Source organism: Artibeus jamaicensis, unplaced genomic scaffold, assembly GCF_021234435.1.
Source record: "Artibeus jamaicensis isolate MK-2021 breed Jamaican fruit bat unplaced genomic scaffold, CSHL_Jam_final contig_332, whole genome shotgun sequence".
Lineage (NCBI taxonomy): Eukaryota > Metazoa > Chordata > Mammalia > Chiroptera > Phyllostomidae > Artibeus > Artibeus jamaicensis.
Genome location: NW_026521788.1, coordinates 9047137 through 9072299, shown reverse-complemented (window position 1 = coordinate 9072299; position 25163 = coordinate 9047137). Strand labels below are relative to the sequence as shown.

Sequence of the window (25163 nt, the reverse complement as noted above, 5' to 3'; positions counted from 1 at the left end):
CTTGCCTCTTATTAAGATAATTTCATAAAAACCTTTATTTTCTGGTGTTAGCTTTTATTTTTCTACCCTTTTATTATGAATTATATTATTATTTTCTACAACAATTCAAAATTGCCTCTCCTGTAAACCTAATAACAGAATGCATAATGGCATCTGTCATTGAATGTGGTTTAGATTTTTCCCCATCTTGCTGCCTTCCCTTTCTCTGCAGGCACTCCATCTGCACTGTGTACATCGAAGTGCTTCCTCCAAACAATCAAAGCCCTCCCCGCTTCCCACAGCTGATGTACAGCCTTGAAGTCAGCGAAGCCATGAGAGTTGGCGCTGTTTTATTAAATTTACAGGTATGCTCTTTAGTGTGTGTGTGTGTATGTGTGTATAAAGTTTCATACCGACAACCTCGAAGCCTAATGGGCTTATGTTTGTGCATTGGGGGGAAATCTTCACACGTCTGTTTGTACTCCAGTGAATGAAAATTCCATCTGGAAAGGAAAGCAGGGGTAATATAGATGGAGAGTTTCCATGGCTAATCTATTCTATTGATTGCCACAACTGAAGAACAAATGTGAGCTGGCAGGGATTAGCTGCAATCATTACAAGAGAGAATGAAGGGAGTGGAAACATGCACTTGAATATTTTGTACTTTGCATCCAAAGAGTCTGCAGCTGACTATTATTTTCTGTCTTGGTTTCCTTTACCCTAGCAGGATTTATTTTTCCACAGTGTTGTACAGAGAAAATAACTTTTGGTACTTAGATTGATAGTAGGCACTCTAATTCTGAGGCAGACAACTTCATTCTATGGCCATGAGCAAATCTTGTCATTGCTATGCTTTGGTTTAGTCATTTAAATGAAGGGAGTAGGTTTAACTGTTATTTTCACTTGCAGCTTCAGATTCATGTGCATATATTTTAGATTACTTGCAGGAAGATAGCTTGGTTTTCACTACTTATATATTCCTGAATAAAGCATGTTTGGCCAGAGAAGGCTGTGTCTTCAACTGAATTGACAGGTTCAAGTTGGACTACATATGATTTTGGTAACTGTCGCTTGCTGTAAAAATCATAAGGGCCATAACATGACATATTACTTTACCTATGGGTGTTCAGAGGACAGAGAATTTATCTTCCTCTGATGTTACACAAGAATGACAGGAGTTGCTGACATGAGAATTCAGTACACTGACCTTGAAAGTTGATTTAGGAAAATCCTGGTATGAACATTTAGCATCAAATGAGGTGATCAAACAATGAATAGCTACATCTTGCTGAAATCCCATTTGAATACTGACACACTTTCCCTCAAAACCATAATGATATAAAAGTGAATATTCCATGGAATGTTTGTATTGGAAAGGATATAAAAATAATGAAACACAGCAACCACATTATCCACATATGGAAAATGAAGCCCATAAAAAATAAATGAGGTCTGTGAATAGTTGAGTGAATTCTCGTCATTTCCAAAATAAGGCTCAATCCATTATATTCCACTTATTATTTGAGGCTGGTAAAAATGTGGTTGGCATTAGCAGATACTCTTTTGTGTCTCTGTTCTAGTATCTACTTTGTCTTTTTACCTAGGTAACTAGAAAGAGTTTGCTTTTGTTGTTCATTTATTATTAAAAGACAATAGAATCAAAATTATATGAAAATAGACTTATTAGTAATAAGGAAACTTACATGGGTTTCATGGACAATTTTTTAAAAGAAAAAGCACTACAGTTTATTTAGGAAGGGGAAAACAGCTAGTTTAATCATTAAAATTAAAAATATGGAACACCAAATATTATGATGAGTGCATTTAATGAAATTCTCTTATTTACATACATGGGAACTTATTTATGTAAAGAAAAATAAACATGAAATTTGTTAAAATTAGGCCAAGAAATTTTCAATGTTTTACATTGAAATATTCCTCAAGAATGTGCCTATACGTAATTTAACTTTCTATAATGTAAGATATAATTTTACTGGTCAGATGGCTCCAGTTTCATTTAAAACATCCCAGAGAGATTTTGGAATGATATTATAAGGGAATAATTCTACTTGAGAGTTAAAGATGAAAGGAGTTGACCTTTTTCACACCTCAAATTTCTCTAGTACAAAAGCTGAGAAAATGGTTGAAATTACATTTCTATTCACCCTCTATGCTTCTTGCAGAAGCAAAAGAAAGGGTGCCAATTGCAGTGGCAGTCTCTATTAGCAGGAACCTGGGTGGCACCATCAAGGCTTTTTCCACAGGCCACCAGCCATCCACTTTTGCTCAGGATCATCCGAGATCGAATTTAAAACAGTGACCTAAAACTCAAAAAGTCCCCATCAAATCATTAGTCCGGAGACTATTAATAACAGAATGCATTAGACATCTTCCTGGATGCATCCTCCATGTTTCCACACATAATACAATACTAACTACTGCTGACTCACTGCTCAATTTAGAAAGACAGATTTCAGGGGGAAATTTTTGAAGAGAGAGCAGACTGACTGCAAAATAATCAATTCTGACTGAGATCAAAATGGTTTCTTTCCAGACAACAGTCCTCATTTCTCTCTTTCCCCTCCCTTCCCCTTTAATTATTATCTTTGCATTTTATGTACAAGTTGTTTAGGGGGCTGTGATCTTCCTCAGTGTATTAAGCTGTTTGCCTCACTCCTGCATTGATGCTGTTCAATAGAGCGAAATGCTACCCAGAACTCTTTTTTTTTTCAGACTCCTTATGCTGGTTATGGTTAGCACTGGATTTTTTCTCATAACTTTTCTATGTCACTCTGACATGCCAGGGAAGCCAGTTAGAATGGGGTGCTGGAGCTAGACTGTGCCCTGAGATCATGAGAGCCTGTTGCATGGATCTCTCCCCAACTCCATGTTCAGTTATGTCTCATTATCTGCTTGAAATCGGCCATGGAGGGTATATTGATGTCACAGTAATGGACGAACACAACAAATCAATATCTTCTACTCTAGAGCCTCTTGTTAAACTTGTACCAGCTCATCAATGGATATGTAGCCAATTTCCCAAATACTGAAATCATTAAAATTATTTAATCCCAACAGCTTTCACCATCTCTGCCCTGCCCCCTGAATTTGAGATCTACCTTCATCACTCTAAAGATGGGCATTATTCTCAAGACCTTGACATTGTTTTTAACATGGTTTATTCGATATGAAATACTTCATTTTTCACACTGCTACAAGTAGTTGAAATATCCAGTTATCTACAGTCAACTTATGCCTAACTGTGAAGAACAAATATTAGTTATGAACAACTTTTGAAACTAATGATCTATTCAGTTATTGCTGGTGAGATCGTCCCAAAGGAAAATTCAGCCATGCTTTGCAAAATGGTAGCGAACACACAAATGAAAGTAGAGTGTGACTCTCCTTGTTCCGTTAGGGTTCAAGGATTGGGATTAGGGGGGAAGTAATTTCTGGCAAGTGTTCCTTGATTTAAAATTGTCTTTCTTGTCAGGCTCTCTTTTTGCTACCACTGCTCTAATTTATTGAAACATAAACTTATTCCTGAAAATGAGTAGCAGTGGAAATAATAAGCTACTTGAAATAATGTCAGTGTGGATATTTTTTAAAAAGAAAAGAATGAGGATAGAATAGCACTCACAGGTTGACAAACTATATAGCCCATAGTCTGTTCATATTGTTGGTAAACTAAGAATAGTTTTTTACATTTTAAAGGTTTGTTAACAAAATATAAACAAATGAAATAAGGTAACAAAAAGAAATAAAAAATAATATTTAGCTGCCACAAATAATCTAAATGTTTACTGATTTTATAGAGAAAATAATTTGCTGACCCATGCAGTATAAAGTGTCATTTAAAAACAAACCAGAAAAATTCCATGAAATATTGTTCATTATGTTTAAATAAAGTATAAAGTAATCTCTAAAACATAAAAGTTATAAAACATATCTTCATAGCCCTAAGACCTAACATTAGTTTAGTATGTTAAATTTAATTAAGGGATCATTTATTTTTTTAAACTGTGTCAAAATACTTTTTTATAAGACATGAGTCTTACATTTGCCAGCTGCAAACAATAACAACATTAGTTATCAACATAATGTGTATATAAAAATATTTGAGTCAATATACTTGTTAATAAGTTGTTTATTAAATAAAATAATGGGGAGTTACTTATCCTTTGGTATGTACCAGAAAGCAGAATTTTAAGACTTGGGCAAACAGGAGGGAAATTTGTATTTGGGGTAGGGAAACAGAGGTTAAATAAGATAGCATGTAAGCTACTAGCTCAGTGGCTGAAGAAAAGGGGGCTTAATTTATGGTCGTTATGTTTATTTCTAGTTTCCAGGAGGAACATTACCATTCTTGTTTTTCTGTTTACTCATAGTGAGATTTGGGGTTTTAAAAGTAAGCAAGAAGTACTGGACATTTGGAATGAGTAGAAAAGTAGAATGTCAAAGAATTTGCGAGACTGGATACATTTTAAAGAATAAATTCACCCAGTTTTTGATTTTTACTAACTCTTCTTAGTAATGATCCCTTGCAATTTAGAGAACAAAGTGATACTTTGGAAGCCCAAGAAGTACATGGTTAAAGAATAAATATTAATAATAATAGCATTAACACTAATTTTAATTGCTACTATAAGCAATTGAAACTTCCTCTTCTTTTATACTCTTAGCAAAGCAGTGAAGTAACTTTTCTGCTGTCAGATAGAACCCTGCTGCAGAGTGGGGATTCCAAATCAAGCTGCATGTGCTTGAGTCTATGTGCTAACCATTATTCTATTCTGCCTTTCTTAGAGACAGGTTTGCTTAGTCCCCTGAGCTTCGCTCAAGCTTGGGAACTGTTCCTTCAATAGCAAGTAGATCTACCCACAAAGCTAATCATTTTTTTCTCTCTAAGATTTACTTGATTGGCATAGATTTTATTTTCTTGTGGTTGCCTCTTGGTTCTTTACAAAAGTGAAGAAAAATATTATACAGAAAATGTCTATTGACACTGGGAAGACTTGATGTAGCCACTGCTTTAAACTGGTTCTAGCAGTTTGAGTCTGCTTTGCTTTCTTGGCTTCTCCTTGCTGTTAATACAGCAGAGCAAGGTAATGAGAAAATGCTGACAGAGAGACCAAAGAGTGGGATGTGGTCATCTCTAGTTATCTGAGGAAAGATTGTGACTATTACTAATGAAACTGCTAAAGCATGAATATGAGACTGCTTTAGTCAGCTTGCAGCAGGCATTTTCTTTTAGTCTTTATCCATTCTTTTCATTGCTTAATAGTTTCAAAAGCCATAGAACTTAAACTGCATGCCTCTATGAATTATTATTTTTAGTCCTGAAGAAAATGTCCTGCTTCCTTGATCTCACTACAGAATTGATCCATTTCCAGAACAATGTTAAGGAACTGCGAGCTGTCCTATAGCTTTGCTATAGCTTGCCCCTTTGCATTAAGAGGTCCCATCTTAGGGGTTCATTTGTTTCTCTGAAATCTTTCAAAGATTTTTAATTTTTCTTTTCTCTTTCTTTTCTTTCTTCCTTTCTTTCTTTCTCTTTCTTCCTTCAACTCTTTCTTTCTATCTTTCTTTCTCTTTCTTTCTTTCTTTCTTTCTTTCTTTCTTTCTTTCTTTTCTTTCTTTCTTTCTTTCTTTCTTCTTTCTCCTTCCTTCCTTCCTTCCTTCCTTCCTTCCTTCCTTCCTTCCTTCCTTCCTTCCTTCCTTCCTTCCTTCCTTCCTTCCTTTTTTTCCTTCTTTCCTTCCTTGACTATTTCCTGCAAAATAGAATGTATTTTTCCTTGAAGATGATAACAGGATTTTGTGATTCATGAAGAGTGAGCAGCAGTTGCAGGTACACACAGACATAGCCCTCATGCCATAGAATTTGCAGTGCCATTTACATTATGGGCATCACTTTGGGTATATAAGTTGGCCGTCTGCCACTAAAGAAGCTTTTTTTTATCATCCTGGTTCTTAAATGTGTTGCTGCAAAGACTAACACTGCAGATTGTACAAAAAGATGACAGTTTCCCCTTTAATTCCATAATGTGTGACATACTTTATTTAGTAGGTTATTCTGATTTTGATGTGTGAGAAATGAAAGTCATTTATTTTCCTCTTCATTTTCAGTTCATGAAGTGGAAATTGCATTTTCTAATCTTTTTTTACATTGTGTTTCAGGTAGTTCTTTCATCATTTTTATTATATCATATCAAAAGAATAATATTACTATGAGTATATATTATAAAGTTGAAATATATTGAACATTATAGTGGTTACTTTGTTCCAAAGTTTAATTTCTATTTGGTATGAAGGACAGGTAGATAAACAAATAATCTGAGAGAGAGAGAGAGAGACAGAGAGAGAGGGAGGAAAATATTTTATAACACAAGTATCTGCTTATCAAAAAATTAAACTTGTAGTGTGAATTTTGCTTCTTTAAAACAGATGTTCTGTATGTCTAAGTTTCAGAAAAAAATTTTGTTGCCCTTGACTCTGAGGGATGCATATTATCTAGAGATGATTTTTTACCTGTAGAAATATAAAGCTGTCCAAACCCAGGGAAACATATGTTTTATGTATCATCTACTCATATGTGTGCCTTCCTCTTCCCAAAGAATAATGTACCCCATGTAAATCTTCCATAGACTGCAACATGCTCCTAAGAATAAAGACAGAAAAGTGTCAGGGAAATTAGGAAAAAGAGAACCCTCGGTATGATACATTTATAAGAGTTATCTCCTAAATCATCTTTCCCTTGACTCTTTCTTCCTTAAGAAGGGAATAAAAATGATAACAAATATGTAAAAATTTGCCCTAGAACAGCTGTAGGCTATAACTCAAATGCATATTTTAATAAAGTTAGACCTCACTTCTGCCTCTGATTTACACTTTAAGAAGTCAAACACAAGGAAATAAGTGAAGATAATGCTATTTTTCACTCAGAGAGTAGTGGTAGCTTAGAAAACATAATAGGGTGCCATATTCTTAAGTTATTTTTAAAATAATTAAGAAACTAAAAACAAATTAATAAAATAAAATCACCTTTTCTGATCTTACAAAACATAAAGCAGAGGCACTGTGGCTGGTTGGACCAGTGGACACAGATAGTGATTTAGGGTTTGCATTCATCCTGGAAGCACATATTCTTTGGCAAGAAGCATAGCTTTATTGTGGCACCTCTCCATTGCCACACTGTTATCAAACACTTGGATGAAGATGTTTAGAGCCTTCCATCACCACGAGTACCAACCTCCACACCTGTATTCACATGTTTTGTTTTCAATCCTGTGATTGAATTTTCACAATCCTTGTTCTTATCTAAACCATTCCCTCTATCTGTCTACCAGATCAGTGCTTCTTGAGCCCAGTTATAATGCACTTAAATGAATTACTGAGAAAATGAAATACAAAACACTAAGAATATAAGCTTATATTTTACTATTAGATTCAATAGATATAAAGTCTCTGTTACATTACTTGAAAATTTTTCAAACTACTCTAAATTTTACTCTATAGAAATTTAGGCAAAAAATAAAAAAATTAAAAAAAATAAAATAAAATAAAATAAAATAAAAAAAAAGAAATTTAGGCTAGGTTTCTTACATTGTAATGATGGTAACGATCACTTTGCAAAATGATGCTACTACTCAGGACTACTACACAGTTTGCAAGACCCAGCGCAGAACGAAAACTCAGCACCTTCCAAGTGTGGGCCCATTGTGCCAGTCCTGGATCCTGTCCACTCTGCCCTGCTCAAGCCCATTGCTGCAGCTCACCATTTTGTCCTTTGGCATCATAAGCTTTCTTGCTCTATGTGCTCATTTCTATGGGCATGAAAATCTTCTGTGATATCTCCCAATTAAAATGGAAGGCAATGACAACAAAAAAGAAATGCTCTGGATTCCACAAACCACTCTAGCTACTTACCCATTTCTGTGCTTCCCTTCCTTGTGGAAAATACTCAAATACGTTATCTGTACTTTCCCAAAGAAAGTTTTGGTGATTTTCCTCCTGTTGTCTGTTGGCCTCATTATTCGCAGGGTTTTAATCACATCAGTCCATTGCTATGGCTCTTTCTGTGGCCCCAATGCCTATTCCATATTCAAATCAATTCCTCGTCTTAATCTATCATCGGTAAGATGTGATAGAATCTATAAGTCCTTTGTTATTTAAAAACTTATTTTGTTGACTTGCAGAGCACCACAGTCTTCTGGGATTTTTTTTTCTCCATCTTATCTGGCTTTTCTATCTTTTAAGAGTTAAAAATGTCCTAAAGCTTAAGGTTCTGATCTTCTTTTCCTATTTACATTCACATCTAAGATTATTTCATTTGGTTTAATGGGTTCAAATTGTTATACGTGGCCCTGGCTGGTGAGGCTCAGTTGGTTGGAGCACAGTTCTGTGCACAGAAAGGCTGCAGGGTTGATTCCTTATTGGGGCACATACATAGGTTGTGGGTTCGATTCCCGTTTGGGGCATGTATGGGAGACAACCAATCCGTGTTTCTCTCTGCCCACTCTCTGTCCTTCCCTCTCTCTCTAAAACTAAAAACATGTATATTTTTTTAATTGTTTTATGCTCACAATTTTTAATTCACACCTCCAGTTTAGCTCACTGCCCCAAAACTCTAGGCCCATCTCAAAGTGTAAAGTCAATATTTACTTTGGGACATTAAGTAATCATCTGTCTTAGATTAACTTTCCAAAGAGCAGACTTTGAGATCAAACTTCAGTTGCAGGATGTTTATTAGGAAGTGTTTTTGGAATCAACTTGTGTGAAAAAAGGAGGGAGAAACAGGATGAGGTTTAGGGAGAAGCTGATCTTCAATGCAATTGCACAAAGGCTTTAGTTGACCTTCTAGAAACCAGTAGGGCTGATATAGCCTTTTAGAGTTGGAAGGTTGGTAGAAGGAGGCCCTTTATATACATGTATCTAAGAGTCGGATTCAGACTGTCTCAGAAAACAGTCTGAATTAGTCAAGGTAGACATCCTCTGAATAAGACTGAGAACTGAAACCTCTCAGCGGTCAACATTTCCAACATACAAGGGAATGATTTCTTTGTTCCTTGAAGGGAGGGTTGGGAAGGAAATCATAGTATTATCCTAGCATCTAAAAATGAATGTGTTCCATACTCAACACCTGGTATTTACTTTCCCCACCCCCCAGAGAAACAACCAGTCCTCTTTCATTTTCATGTAGACAGTAAACTACGACCTCAAAATTTCCAGATTCTCAGGCTGAACCCTTGAACTCATCTCTGATCTTTCTCTTTCTTCATTGCCTCCTCTTATTTCCAATCAATCAACAAATCTGTTTGATTCCAAAATATATCCAGAATTTTACCTTTTCTAACCACTCACAGTGCTTTTATCCTGATGCCAGCCACCACCAATGTGCACCTCTACTATTGCAATAGAATTCTATGGGATTTTACTCTCACCCTTCCCTGGTCTAGTATTCATGCAATAGAGAGGTACGTAAAAATTAACTAAGATCACTTCTTTCTAAAAATCTTCCAGATTTTAGAAAGACTCAGAATAAAAGCAAATGCCTGATGCCTACCTGACCTCATCTCCCACTTCCTATCCTCTCAGTGTTTCTATCCCAGCTCCATGGGAAACCCTTCCCACCCTGAGCAACTCCCACCTTGGCACCCTTTCACTTGCTGTTTCCACCACCCACAACGCTCCGTTCTCAGACATTCATGTGGCTTGCATCTTCCTTTCCTATAAGTTTCTCCTTGATTTCCTCTTAGAAAAATGGTTTCACCTCACCACCTTATGTATTAAACAACAACAAAAAAAGTCTCACAATACATATTCACTTTACCTTGTTTGCTTTCGCCCTACATGCACTTTTAAAATTTACTTTGTGTTATCTTATTTATCACTATGCCAAATATTATATTATGTTTATAGTGAAAGGCACTTTGTTTTATTCACTATTACATCTTCAGGAACAAGAACAATGCCTGGAATCTACCAAGTAATCAATAAAGACCCGCTGAAGGTAGAATGGGTCTGATTTTAAGAAAGGCTAGAGTTAAAGTTTCAAAGAGTGTCATTGTTCCCTGGCATTTTGTCCTACTTTCTGTTGATTAGCTCTGTGTGGACTTTAGCGTCATACAGCCTCACTAATTAAGACATAGAGATGATAAAACCCTTCTCATTCTTGATTAGATCTGAAATGAGGAATTGGGGTCATGTAGCTTTAACATGAGGTAAAAGGGAATGGGTGGCTAGAGAGTTCCCTCAAAGAAAATATATTCAAGTGCTGAAGTGTAATATATACCCCCAAGATATTCCAACAAAATTAAAATATAATTTATTTTAAAAACTGCTTATATTTGAAGTGGAAGGACACATTTCAGAAAGATTTATTTTAGCATTTTCTTCAGCCATGTTTTGCTGCTCCAAGAATAGTATGCTTTTAGAAGTGATTTATTGCTATGCTTTTCTAAACTAATATGTGGGGGTAGCGGAGGAATAGAGTCATGCAGAATCACTCAGACAAGATTTTAGCATTGCCAAAACTGAGACATTCTGGCTTGGGGGAATATAGTCATAAAACAATATGGTTGACTTTGAGACCTTTATTGTTAATGAAATTTTACGGATAACCATTGGGGGATTGTATGAATAATAAAGCCACATGTTGGAGATTAAGACAAGAGACAGTTCCAAATGTCTTTCATTCCCTACTTAGTGTTATTTCTAATCTTTACTCTTCTTTCTATCATGTCTCTTCTTAAAGCCCTAGATAATTCTTTCCAGTTTTATAGATGATAGTCAACTTACACTTACGTACTTTGGTTTCTTTTAATCAAACTTTGTGGAAATGGTGGAGACCTACTTCCATCAAACTCCCTATAAAAGATCTTGAAACAAAAGTTTATACAGTAACTATAGCAGAAAATAAAAATTTTCATTTACCTCATGCCAGAAGACTATGTATGACCCCCAAGGAAAAGTTTACTGCTTAACAGTTTTTGTTGTTTCTTGGTTTTTGTGTATGTGTGTGTGTGTTTTCTTTTTAATTGGCTAGAATTAAACCATTCTTCTCTTCCTAAAAAAAGAGCTAGTTTGAACTATGGGATTGAATGTGGACTACGTGTTTAGGAAATTATTTGATGGCTTACTGGTATTTTAATAGCAGTAATCAGTATTGAGGTTTATTGCATTGCTTGAATTGCTTCACATACTGGCAACTATTGTTTAAAACTTAACTATGCTTAATGGCCAATGCCATTATGTCCCTGAGATTTTGACAAGTGGAAAGACACAAAAACAGTGTTATTAAAGTATACTCAACAGTTTCTCGGTGTCCTTTATCTGGGGAAGCAACAGGAGCCTGACTGTTGAGGAGAAATGCCTATGCTGAATCCACATTTTTTTTAGCTCCCACGAATTGGTTGATTTGGAGCTAAGAAAATAATTTTTTTAGATTAAAAAAATAAACAAAGAATGGTTGCATTGGAATATACTTAAGAAAACTGAAGAATTCAATGTCTCTTGCTCTAGTTTTGAATAGTTATTTTAGATGGGTTCACAAAATCCCATAACAGTTTAAAAAAATAATGACAAAAAATCTTCATTTAGTAATCTTGTCCACTTACATTTGCCTCATTTACACAAAATATTGATGTAAAAGCTCTAGATTAAGAAAGCACCTTTTAGAGATAGAGGCAGAATTATCTAGCAATGAAAGTTAAATCAGCTTTGCAACATTTCCTTCCACCTACCCTGAAATAAAAGTAGTTCATTTTGACTTTGATAAGTAAGTGGTTCAAAAGACCAGCAAAACGTGATTGCCATTATAATTCTCCTAATTTAACCAGCTTGTGCTGGGTGACTTTGAATTAGAAGTCACCTTTGTGACACAAGAAGAAAAATTCAAAGATTAATGCCAAGAACACCAAGCTGAAAAGACCTAGATATTTATATAAATCCCCCTTTGGTTTTATTCTCACTATTAATATGTACATTTTAATAAGTGCAATCTTATCAAATACATTGTATTATTTCCTTTATATAAAGCTCTCTTATTTTCTATTTTGCTTCATTCCCACTGTCTGTTTACTTTCCTCAAATTAATTCCCCAGTTCTTCTTCATTATAAAACCCATGTTAACTGTGTTAAATGGTATGTGTCTTTTTATTTTTTCATTATGATCATATATAACACATATGAGTGCATGTATATGTTCACCTACATACACAAACTACACACACAATACACATACAGATATTTTGCCATTGTCACAAATTTGCATATATTTATTTTGTTAAATTTCCCTTTGAAATATTAAACTTAAAAAAAGATCTAGGGATATAATAAAAACATTAGAGAATAAATTACCAGTGTAATGTCCTATTGCCACCAAACATTTCAATTTGTAATTCCTATAAAAAGCATGGTTATTTACACATAAACACAAAATAACCATTAAAATCAGGAAGTAAATTTGATACCCTCTGATGCCACTCAACTTTTGCCAGTTGCTGTAACATATTAGGGCAACGTATTACAGCAAAACGATAGATTGTATGTGACCTCTAGTTATGCCTCTTTAGTCTCCACCTGAAGCAATCTGTCCTTGAGACTTTACAAGAAGATCCCAGGTCACTTATTTTGTACAGTTTCCCTCAATGTGGGTGTGTTGAGGCTTCTCCATGACTACATTTAAGTTTTGAATATTTTGGTAAGAATATCATGATATGAATATTTTAGTATCATGACAACCATGTTTTAGTGCCATTCTATTTCAATATCATACATAAATTTACGAGACATAATTAGGTTTAGTGACTTGCCAAAAAAACAATAATAAAAACATAGCTAATATGTGACAGATTCCATCCCTAATAACTTTTTACTCCAAAGCCCAAGATTTTAGCTACCGCCTTAATTCCTTAAGCAATTCTTTCCATTTGAATATAATGCTAGAGTGTTCTAAGTGTCTATTGCCTAATCAGATTCTATATTAACTATATAGAACATACAATTTAAGTGTTATTTACCCCATTCTACAGTTGAAATACAGCTTTAGTGACACACTCTAGTTCAGGTTGTTAAAAATGAGATAATTAGAACTAGGCCTTCAATGTTATGATTATGAGTTCTGGGTTATTTTTACAAGTGTTTATTTAACCAACGCATACTGAACCTTATTTAACCTTTCTCAGTATATATGTCACAAATAATTAGAATTTTCTCAAAAGCAAGGGACTCTGTTGCATAGCTTATAACATTTCTAATGTCCAGCATTGAATATTTTGTTTATTTTCATTGCCCAAACTCTTTTTTCTAGTTCTGTTTGTTTGTTGAACTCAGGATATTCATAATAGTGGCTCTGAAGTTAAATTCTATATATTAAAAGGTGATACTGTGAACTAAAGTTTTAATGGACAATTGGACTCTGATCTTTACATTTACTATATCCTGTCTTTTTTATGATAGTTGGATTTTTTTTGTCTTTTCCTCCCAATAGCCTTAGGCTATTAGTTATATATTTAACTTTACCTTGTCGGATTCTATTAACTCCATTACTTAAAAAATCTGCTTTTAATGTGCCAATGTCTAGGAAAACTAGTTAGACGAGTATGTTGACTCTGATGCTGGGCCTGAGAAACCCTTGACTAAAATGAAAGAATTTAAGTGTAGACTTTTAAGGTTATTGGATCTTCATAGTTCTGGGGGAAAAAACAGGACTTTATTTTAAACTAAACAAGAACAATCTTATACCGATATATTTTATCTTTAAAATGTTAATGCTTTATTATTTAGGTTATCAACAAATGTTGAATGTTGTGAACTGACCAGAACCAGCTATTCTTCCACAAGAATTAGATTATTCTTGGTAACAATTAGGAGTCCCCAACAGGGTGTGGAAAGAGTGGGCTAGTGTTCTCTGTCACAACCTTGCTACTACTTAGAAAAGTATGTCACCAACCAAATACTGCTACACACAAACAAGTAATATTTCCCTTTTAGGGGCCTGACAATATATTTAAGTTCCAATTAAATACTATTTTAGAGACAGAACTCTGTGTTATAGTTAGTGTCAGGCAATAGTACATACTGAATCCTTAGGTTGAACTCTTACTCTTATGGAATCAACTTCTTGGCACCATTTCAAATGAAAAAGAACTCTCTGGTTCTTATACGTTGTTTATATAATCTACACTATCTTTAACCACTCTTTTTGTCAATTATCACTCATATGTAACATTTATTAACATAATGAACAAGTGCAGTTGGCCTTAAAGAAATGCTTGTTAATATCCCTTCAAAATGTGTTTTGAAATAAGACATTTACTCCTAAGATGTAGATTAAAACTAGCACACACACACACCCCTTCTTTTCTCTCAAGGTGAGAATAAGTTTAGAGAGATGCACATGAAATATGTAAGAGAAACATCAAGTCAAAATCTTTTTTACTGTAAATATAGTTAATTGAAACACGAGACAAAACTGGTTCACTATTGACTCTTTATAATAATAAACTCACTCTCTCAGCTATAGGAAGTGCAATGGCAGGCCCAAACTGTAAATACTGAGGCATCTCACTAGCAAAGTGGACACCACATCTGCCTTAATGGAGCTTGCATTCAAGTAGGAGGAGAAGAAACAATATATCAGTGAATTATGCAGAGTTTTAGAAGGCGATAGATTCTTTGAGGAAAAAATACAAAAGGAAAAATGGAGAGCGTACATGGGGTATTTCAAGTTGATCAATAACAGTTTCACTGAATCTATCAAGTGCAAGTACAAAGGCCCTAAAGTTTAATCCTGCTGAGCGTATCTGAGGAAGAACAAAAATCCTAGTGGGACTGAAGTAAAGGAAGAGAGGAGTAAAGTCATAGAAATAAAATCATCCAGTTGTGGGGAAGTGTTACGATAACTACCCTGAGTGAAATAAGGCACTAACAGAAGAATTTTAGTAAAGCAGTGACATAAATGGACTTAAAATTTTTTTACAAAATCATTATGGGTTCTCCTGAGAATAGTCTGTGGTGGAGTCATGTGAGAAATTATGGAAATTAGGGTACTATTTCAGTAGTCAAGACCAGGCCTAGAATAATATACAGGAAACAATGAAAACTATTTTTAATCTTGTTATATTTTATAGGTAGAAACCAAGGGTTTGTTGATGATGGGACATAGGAGAGAACATAGAAGTTAAAACAGGTGGCTAAAATATAGCCTGAGCTACTGGAAAAATTGAATTTCCACTAACCAGAATGAAAAGAATGTCGGAGGAGGAATACATCAATTTTGTACATATTCATTGTGAAATGTCTGTTGACATCTAGTAAAAGCTGTTGAGTAGACAATTGGGTATGAGTTAGGGAAGAAGTATGGAATATAAATATAGAGTAGAAGTCTTGGACATTTTTTAAAAATATTTTTTTATTTATTTTTAGAGAGAGGGGAAGGGAGGGGGAACGAGTGACAGAAATAGCACTGTGTGGTTGCCTCTCATTTAGCCCCCACTGGGGACCCCACCCACAAGCCAGGTATATACCCTGACTGGGAATCGAACCAACAACCCTTTGGTTCTCAGCCCATGCTCAATCTACTGAGTTACACCAGCCAGGGAAAAAAGAAGTCTTAGCCATTTAAGTACTATTAAAACTTGGAGACTGGATGAAGTTCTTAAGAGAAATGAATATAGAAGATGATTAAACATTGATTTTAAGGTGCTAAGGAGATGACAAGAACCAGGAATGGAGACCCAGGAGAACAGATGTTCTGAAAGCTAAGGAAAGCCTTGGAAATATTGCTTAAATTTTCTAAGTTAAATAGTAATTAGGGGCACTAGCTGAGAATAAAGATGGGGTAGAATAAGTTGGAGACCAGTGGAGAAAATGTTAAATAATCATACAGGAAAGAGGAAGAGGGAATAAAGTATTGTAGCAAAAATGAATTATAGTAGATGGACAGAATTAAAGGCCTTAGGGCATTCTCAGGTATTACAGTGTCATTCTATACTGGCTTCATTTCCCAGTTTCAGCTCTATTATATTTGCATATCATTTACCATAATACTTGTTTTTTTATAAAATTTAATAAACTGAATTTTAAAATAAATAAACTGATTTCAAAAAAGAAATTTTAGGACTTCTGGCCAAGACAGAGGCATAGGTAGACACACCGTGCCTCCTCCCACAACCAAAATAAGGACAGCAACAATTTAAAAACAAAAAAAAAATTAGAACTAACAGAACACTGAACTATATGGAAATCCAACAACCAAGGAGTTAAAGAAGACACACTCATTCAGACCAGTAGGAAGGGAGGAAATACAGCCAGGCAGAGAGGACTAGCGGCAAAGCCACAGTGGGCAGACCTGGCAAGACAGCAGATTGCAGACTGGGTGGTCTCACATGCACACACAGATAAACCATGAGAAACAAGTGAACAAGATGGACTGCACAACCCAGAGTCCCAGTGCGGGGAAATAAAGCTCAAACTGCTGATTGAAAACACCTAACGGGGTTGAGGTGGCAGTGGGAGAACCTCCCTTCCTCACAGGAGAGTTCATTGGAGACATCCACAGGGTCCTAGAATGTTCACAAACCCACCCACATGGGAATTAGTACCAGAAGGGCTCGATTTGCTGGTGAGAAGCTGGGGGAAGTGACTGAAATCTGGCAGAGAGTGGAGTAATCACCATTGTTCCCTCTTGACTCCATCCCCACATATAACATCACAACGCAGCCCTGTGAGTTACCCCACCCCTCACTATATATCAGGCGCATCAAGACAAAAAAAAATGGCCCAAATGAGAGAAAAGATCAAAGCTCCAGAAAAAAATACAACTAAGTGATGAAGAGATAGCCAACGCACATTTCAGAACACTGGTAATCAGGATGCTCACAGAATTGGTTGTATTTGGTTGCAAAATTGATGAAAAACTGAAAGCTACACTGAGTGAAGTAAAGGAAAATGCACAGGGAATCAATAGTGATAGGAAGAAAACTGGGACTCAGATCAATGGAGTGGACCAGAAGGAAGAAAGAAACAACCAAATGGAAAAGAATGAAGAAACAAGAATTTTTTTAAAAATGAGGAGAGGCTTCGAAACCTCCGGGACATCTTTAAATGTTCCAACATCTGAATTATAGGGGTGCCAGAAGGGGAAGAGGAAGAGCAATGAGTGGAAAACTTATTTGAACAAATAATAGAGAACTTCTCCAATCTGGCAAAGAAAATAGACTTCCAGGAAGTCCAGGAAGCTCAGAAAGTCCCAAAGAAGTTGGACCCAAGGAGTAACACACCAAGGCACATCATAATTATATTACCCAAGATGAAAGAGAAGGAGAGAATCTTAAAAGCAGCAAGAGAAAAGGAGACAGTTACCTACAAAGGAGTTCCCATCAGACTGTCAGCTGATTTCTCAAAAGAGACCTTGCAGGCAAGGAGGGACTGGAAAGAAGCATTCCAAGTCTGAAATGTAAGGACCCACATCCAAGATTGCTTTATCCAGCAAAGCTTTCATTTAGAATGGAAGGGCAGATAATATGTTTCCCAGATAAGGCCAAGTTAAAGGACTTTATCATCACAAGCCCTTATTATATGAAATGTTAAAGGGATTTATCTAAGAAAAAGAAGATAAGAAATATGTACAGTGAAATGACAGAAAACTCACAGTTATTAACAACCACACCTAAAACAAAAACAAAAGCAAACTAAGCAAACAACCATAACAGAAACAGAAGCACAGAAATGGAGATCACATGGAGGATTATCAACAGGGGAGTGGGAGGGGAAGAGAGGGGGGAAAGGTACAGAGAATATGTAGCATAGATGGTAGGTAGAAAATAGAAAGGGGGAGGGTAAGAATAGTATAGGAAATGTAGAAGTCAAAGAACTTACATGTATGACCATGGACATGAACTAAAGCAGGGGAATGTGGTAGGGAGGGGGTGTGCAGGGCAGAGGAGAGTGAAGGGGGAAATGGGACAACTGTAATAGCATAATCAATAAAATATATTAAAAAGAAAAGAAAAAATAATGTTTTATCAGAATCATAAATGACAAAAACAACACTGCTTGCCATAAAAAGTATATATTACTTCATACTGAAATATATTTTTAAAAATTAACATTTTGTTAAAGGGCCAACAATCTAACTCTAGGAGTTTCCACACACACTTTTGGAAACTGCTTTACTGAACCGACGACTTCAGTACTTGCTCTCAAGTGGTTTAATAACATAAATCAGAACTTGTTTGCCTAAGTAAGAAAAGAAAAGATTATCTAAATCCATTGATTTTTATCTCTTAAAATCCCTAAGGGCAGGTACTTTGTCTTAATGTCCTGTGAAATATGTAGAATCATTCTGTGTGCATAAAGTGTACTCTAGCAGATGGTACTTGATGGCTACATTTGTCTTTAACATGAACAGAATATTAGTTTAGTGAAGATTTGTTTTCTTTTTCAAAATTCCTATTTACCAGTGTCTAAGCACATTGTTTAGTACTTTTATGTCCATATTGGTGCTTCTAAAAATGGGTGACAAATTTAGTTGCAGTGATTAATTTGGTTGAGCAGACTAGAAAGAGTAGTTGCTTTGATCTTTAGATATTTTTTGTCCTTCAAGCAAAAATTAAAAGAAAAGCAAAACAAGTAGCTTTATCTTAATTTATCATGTTGCTAAACACATGTCAGCAAACCCACGACTAAATTCCATTACTGTTAGCTATTCCAAATAAGCTTCATTCAGTCATGTACCCCAACTTACGTATTTAACCTTAGGTTGTTTATCTGAGGCCAAACAAAACACAGGAGCTGGTTGCTACTGTTCCTCGACTCACTAGGCACGTGTCCACCTCCTGCCCTTCTCATTGGCCATGGCCTCTGCCAGGAGTGCCCTTCCCCACATGACTTGGTCCCTCCCCCTTTACAAGTGTTTACCATATTTTTGCATCTTCCTGATAGTTTTCCTGATAACCTATACATAAGTGAAAAGCCTCACCCTTCCCTTTCTACCTGTCCTTCCTCAGTTGTTTTATATTTTAGTAGCACTTATTTGGATTGGAAAACTGTAAATTTTAATAAATTTTTTTGTCTATCTCTACTACAATAGAAACTGGACAAAAGAAGATTTTTTGTTGTTGTTTACTTTGAAGCCCTAGTGTTCAATACATTCTAGTTGTTCAATACATACCGAATTGAATTAATGAGTGAGGACTACAGGTGTAATTATCTTCACTTTGTAGTTGGGTGTCTTGCCTGAGAGGAGATGGTACAGCAGGGCAGGGACCCAGGTGGCTGGCTCTAGGGCTCACCCAGTAAACTTGATGTAAAGCCCAGGAAAGATACACGTTACCATGACTTCTCTCAGACCTTCAACAAAGGGCTCAGATTTGGCCTGATTTATAAATATTTTATGTTTATATTTCTATAAATATAAAAATGTAGAAAATGTTTTATATGAAATATGAATAATTATGCTATACGAGGTCTGTCTGGAAAAAGTCCAGCCATTGTTAATACAGCCAAAACGGTTTGTGCAATATCAACATGTAAGCGACAGCCAAGGAGAGTGGACTGCAATGCACATGTGTGAACAATGATGACTTCGCCATACTAAGTGGGGTCAGTAGATGCCATTGAATGAGCATGTGTGGCCTTCACATTCAAGTGACTGAGTGAATGGAGCAATAAATATGCATTAAATTTAGCTTCAAGCTTGAACATTCCTCCACAAAACTATTCAGATGATTCAGAAGGCCTCAGCTACTGGTAACTGGTGATTGGCAGCTTCATCACAACACTGCACCCTCTCATGCATCAAGTCTCATGCAGAGATTTTTGGCAAAATATTAAGCCACCCATGTGACAGCTCCCTACAGCCCAGATTTGACACCTTGTAACTTCTGACTTCTCCCAAAACTAAAAATCATTTTTGAAAGGGTAGAGATTTCAGACCATTGATGAGATGAAGGAATATAGGATAGAGCCAGTGATGGAGCTTGGGAGGACTGTGTGAGGTCCCAAGGCTGGAGGGCACTGAGATGTCACTGTTCTATGTGCAATGTTTGTTGTATGTTGTATCCTCTTCAATAAATGTTTCTATTCTTCATAGTGCATGGCTCAATACTTTCTGGACATAATTTGTTATTTTGAAAAATACAAACATAAAACACACAAAAAAACTCTACCTGGCTTTTTAAAAGATGCATTAGTTACTATTGTCACAATAAAAGGTGCATCTTCCAATTAAATAAATTATAAAGCACTATAATTGGAATGGTGTCAGTAAAAGATAATACAATTGAAATATTTTGTATTTTCCATACACTTCTCAGGTCACAATGAGGCTGAAATGAGAAAAAAACATGGAATATAGCTTCTGATTTTAACTTGAAGATTCACTATTCGATATTATATAAGTTTGTGCCCATGATTTAGAGAGAAGTCTGACTAGAATCATTATTAGAAAAAATTTTTTTCTAATGATTTCACAAATATATTTTAGGACACATATATGCATAGGATCGAATCTGAATACTCCAAGATTCATCATTTATGCTGATTTCTCTAATTATTTTATGTGTCATTTCTTCCTTTAGATATTGGCAAATAGAGATACATGGTATTTATACCAGAGCTGACACTTCTAATGGATAGATTTAGGAACTTTGTTCCAGATAGTACCATTCCACATGGTTCAGTTGACTGAGAAATTATGAATCCTCCCTAATTACTATATTTGCCACAGATCCTGAAATAACAAAAAAATTGACTAAGAGGATAAAAGGAAGAAAACTATGAAATAAGAATTTCTTCCTAAATCATGGGTCTTAAAGTTTCCAATATGGACATAACCTCACATAAAGATGAAGTAGGGAAATTATTACCTCTCACAATCCTTAAAATACTGAGATATTTCAATAGCCAGACTAAAGAATTTTAAAGTATCTCAGGAATTGAAAGCAATTAATTTGGCTGAAAAAAATTGACGGTCATCTAAGAATTGATCTCTATTATTATTTTAGTGACATAAAACAATGACATATTAAAACAATACCACATTCAGAGTGATCTCATCCTGTAAAAATAATATTAAATATTAGAATAGATCTGATACATTATAAGAGAGGGTCAACCTTATTTTGGACTTAAAATTATTGTCATAAAGCTATCTCTTTTCAAAATCTATTTTTTCTGGCATTTATGAAAACACAAAACAATAAATCACCTCTTAAAAAAACCCACATACCAATGAACTTACAAAAGAAAATGACAGTACCTATATCAGTATTACAGGTAAAAATGACTGAAAGAGAAAAGCAGTAGAAATCATTTAATGTGAGCTTTTTAATGATAAAATACTCTCCAAATAGAACAGAATCCTGTGTTTCTTGAAAAAGTTAACATTTGTTATTTGCAATTTTATTTTATCATTTTTGCTAATACTGCTCTGACAAATAACAACAACAAAAAAAGCCAAGGAAAATACCAAGCATCTACTTCCAACTTCATTTTGTGTGCTTTTAAAACATTCCTTTGTTTCTTACTTTCTAAGATTTTCATTGCAACCAATTTAATGAAATATAATTTTTAGATTTTGATTTAAATGGAATATTTTGAAGACATTATTTTAGGGAGTTTGTTATTTTATTGTATCTTATTTTTAATTTTATTCCACACTGAGTGTGTGTAATAAGGCAGTATAAGCTTACCCCAAAGAAATAGAATCTCAGCTTAGAAGATGATCTTCATTATTTTGTCAGTTTAATTAGAAATTAACTGCAGTGAGGGGACAAGGGAGAAAGCAGGGCCTTTTGCTACGGAGGGAGAAGGCTACTGCCATAATCCATGAGGAACATGATAGGAGGGACAGAATTCAAATACAGCCAGATACTGAAGATCTTTTAAAAATAGATCCAATGGAATTTGCTGAGACGTGACAGTGGGGAGTAAGAGTGATCAGTTAAGGTCAAGATACGCAGACTGAGCAAGCAGGAGGATGTAGTGGCTGCTGTTGAGAGAGATAATGAAGATTGAAATCAGCTGGTTTTTGGTCTTTTGGTGAGGGGAGGAGTGGGAGAAAGACCAGGATTTGGGAATTTTAACATTGTTTAATTAGGGATGCTTATAATTCATCTAATTGGAAATGGATATAAGTAATTGGATAGGTCTAAAATTCAGAGGAAAGGGTTATTTTAGAGATAGGAAAGTCTGAAGCATATAAATAGTAGTATTTAAATTAAAAGCAGGTGAATATAATGTTATGGAATCCATGTGAAGGACGTGTTCATGGAAAAGGCACATTTGTGAGGCACATATTCAATAATCCTGCAAAGCTTCTCCCACAGAACTTGACACCTTATAAATATTATCTGTTATTATACAGTTGTCCCTGGACTCTGGGGTTTAAGTAGTCCAGTACAGGCATCTAGCCATCCACTCGTGATAGCTGATACAACTGTCTTATGAAGAGAACTATGTAATGCATGCCAAAGGCATCAATCTACCAGTAGAGACAGAGACTCCCTACTGGTCTGGACATTGGAGTTCACATTCAGGCTTTCGATTGTCCAGTCATTGAAAGGAACCAGCACAACTACCCCTATACCAGCTTAAGGGTAGCACCTACTAATCAGGAATGTTAATATCTCTGCTGGGTCAGTAACCTATAAATAAAATTCCTCTAGCCATTTCTCAGATATTCCCTTTCTCCCTGGGTCATACTTACATAGATCCCTCTCACATCCCTTTTATATCATCTAGGTTTCTGTCTTCACTCATACCTCCCATAATGGAATTTAAGGAAGGGTTCATTGGAAAAGGCAATTAATGAATGCTTTAGAAAATCAAATTCCATTGTTCAGTGCCACAAATTAGAGCATGTGTCTACATCTTGGGTAACAGAAACCCAGAACTAAAAATCAGAAGCTATTGATTTTTGTCTTCTCTAACTTGAGTAAAGGGGGGGAGAATAATATTTATTGGAAACTTACAGTGTGGCCAATGTTACTCTGTGTGCCTCAATATAGGTAATTTAAATTAAACCTCCTAATATCTATTAACTTTTATATTATTATAGATTCTATTTTATCAATGAAGAAAATGGGAAATAATCACAAAATTAGTAAGTGAAGCCTAGTTTTAAATTCAAGCTTTCTAGCTCTATTATGCATTTCTGACCTGACATATTCTGAATGGAAAAAAATGGATTAAATGATTTTTGTAGACTGTAAACATTTATGTAGAGTTTAACATATTTGTTTAAATTGTAGAGATAGACTCATGCAATTAAATACATAAACCTTAAGAAAATCATTACTGTATTCCCTACCAGGTAACATTAGGTAAACATTCAGAAGATATTCTCATTCATTGTTACTATTTTCAGATAAGCTAGAAGGACAGAAATTTCGGGATCAGATAAGAAATTCTTTATTTTACATCTTGCCATTAGCTTCATTTTTAATCTTTATGCTATAAGAGTATCATGGATATTGTATGCTGGCAGTTTCAAGGTTCTATATTACACTGTACTGAACAGAAGCCACATCAATTACTTGTTAATTGAATTGTTTTCTCTCTGAAGGCAACTGATCGAGAAGGAGACCCAATAACGTATGCCATTGAGAATGGAGATCCTCAACGAGTTTTCAATCTCTCGGAAACGTAAGTTAAAAATGATTTCTGGATCTGTTTGGTTTCCTTATTTTAATGTTAATGTACTAGTAGTAACAAAACAGAGTTCTAATCAGAAGCTTTCAGCTACTTTTAGTTTAATTTATACATTTTTATTAATGTTAATGAGAAGCTGGGGGAATGTATAATTCTGAATCCAGAAATTTTACCAGAGTTTATTTATTTTAAACATTTTTACTAGGTAAAATCCACTGAGGTGGAAACATTTCATTTTGCAGGTGTAACCTGGGATTAATTAGATCCCTTTAAATTTGCTGGCTGCTCATCATAGCAAGGACACTTTTGTAAAGAGTAACTTGGCACTAAATTGTTCATTCAAAGGGAATTTTCTAAGACAAAGTGCAATTCAAACACATTTAAAGTACCACCAAAGTCCATCATTCAACTTTTGAATAATGCAGGTATATTCTAAAAAAAAATAACAGAAAAATATTGCACGTACATGCTAAGTTCCTTTGTGGTCTATATAAGCATTACTCTACTTACCTCTCTGAACATATCAAAAATAGTGTTCATCATAACTATTAAGGAAGCTGGAACAGGCATTAAGAAAGAATTGAGGTTTGCAGAGAGATCATTGGCTTCATTCTGTAATAGTCAAGTTGCTGCTTTGCTGTCACATGTGGCTGTTCCATCTAAAGCTGTCCTTGCTACCTGTCTGGCGTTTTCTGTGTGGTCATGAATGGTTTTACTCCCTGGAAGAATGGAAACTTAAACTTAGCCCCTGATTATAAAAAGAAAGATTTTACAAATGAGCTAGACATTCCTTCAGTCTCAGAAACATATGGTACATGATCTTAAATCAAGGGAATCATGGGTGGTCACTTGGTCTTATGAGGAACAGATGCAATTTCACATTAAATAAGATGTTACAATTATGAATCAATATGTCTGAAAACCAGATGTCTCAAACTTTAGACTTCATTGATAAATAAATCTCCATTTAAAAATCGGGAAAAAAGGTAGCTATTTTGAATCTCCCCATGAGTATATACAAATCATAAATTAGCTATAATTTATAATCATCACTAAAAAAGAAAATGAATTTAAAAGGTCGCTTTAACAATAATCAAGCCTGTGCAGTACTGGTATAAGAATAGATGTTTAGATTACTGGGATAAACTTTAGGGTCCAGAAGTAACTCTTAACATTTATGGCAAATTGATTTCGAACAACAAAGGACCAAGACAATCCAAACAGGAAAGAATCATGTTTTCAGCAAATGAAGCTGGCACAGCATGCAAAATAATGAAGTTAAATCCATACCTTGTAATATTCACAATAATTATTTCAAAGTGGATATAACTCTTAGAACAAAATACAGAAGTAAATCTTTATGATTTTCATTAAGTGATACTTTCTCTTAGATACGCCACAAAAAATCACAAGTGATTACAGAGAAGATTGATAAATTGGATTTTATCAAAATCTGTAAAACAAATGTGCTTCAAAGTACACCATCAAGAAAGTGAAAGACAACCTACAAATCAAGACAAAATATTTTTAAA

At 35.0% G+C, this 25163-nt stretch overlaps 1 protein-coding gene across 1 annotated transcript in view; it reads left to right on the top strand.

The window, feature by feature from the left end:
• PCDH15 (protocadherin related 15) overlaps window positions 1-25163 on the top strand; it is a 789434-nt gene that overhangs the window by 528094 nt on the left and 236177 nt on the right. Inside the window, exons 15-16 of the mRNA XM_053663991.1 lie at window positions 212-344; window positions 23546-23625. Coding sequence (XP_053519966.1) covers window positions 212-344; window positions 23546-23625 — 213 coding nt within the window. The remainder of the gene's footprint in view (window positions 1-211; window positions 345-23545; window positions 23626-25163) is intronic.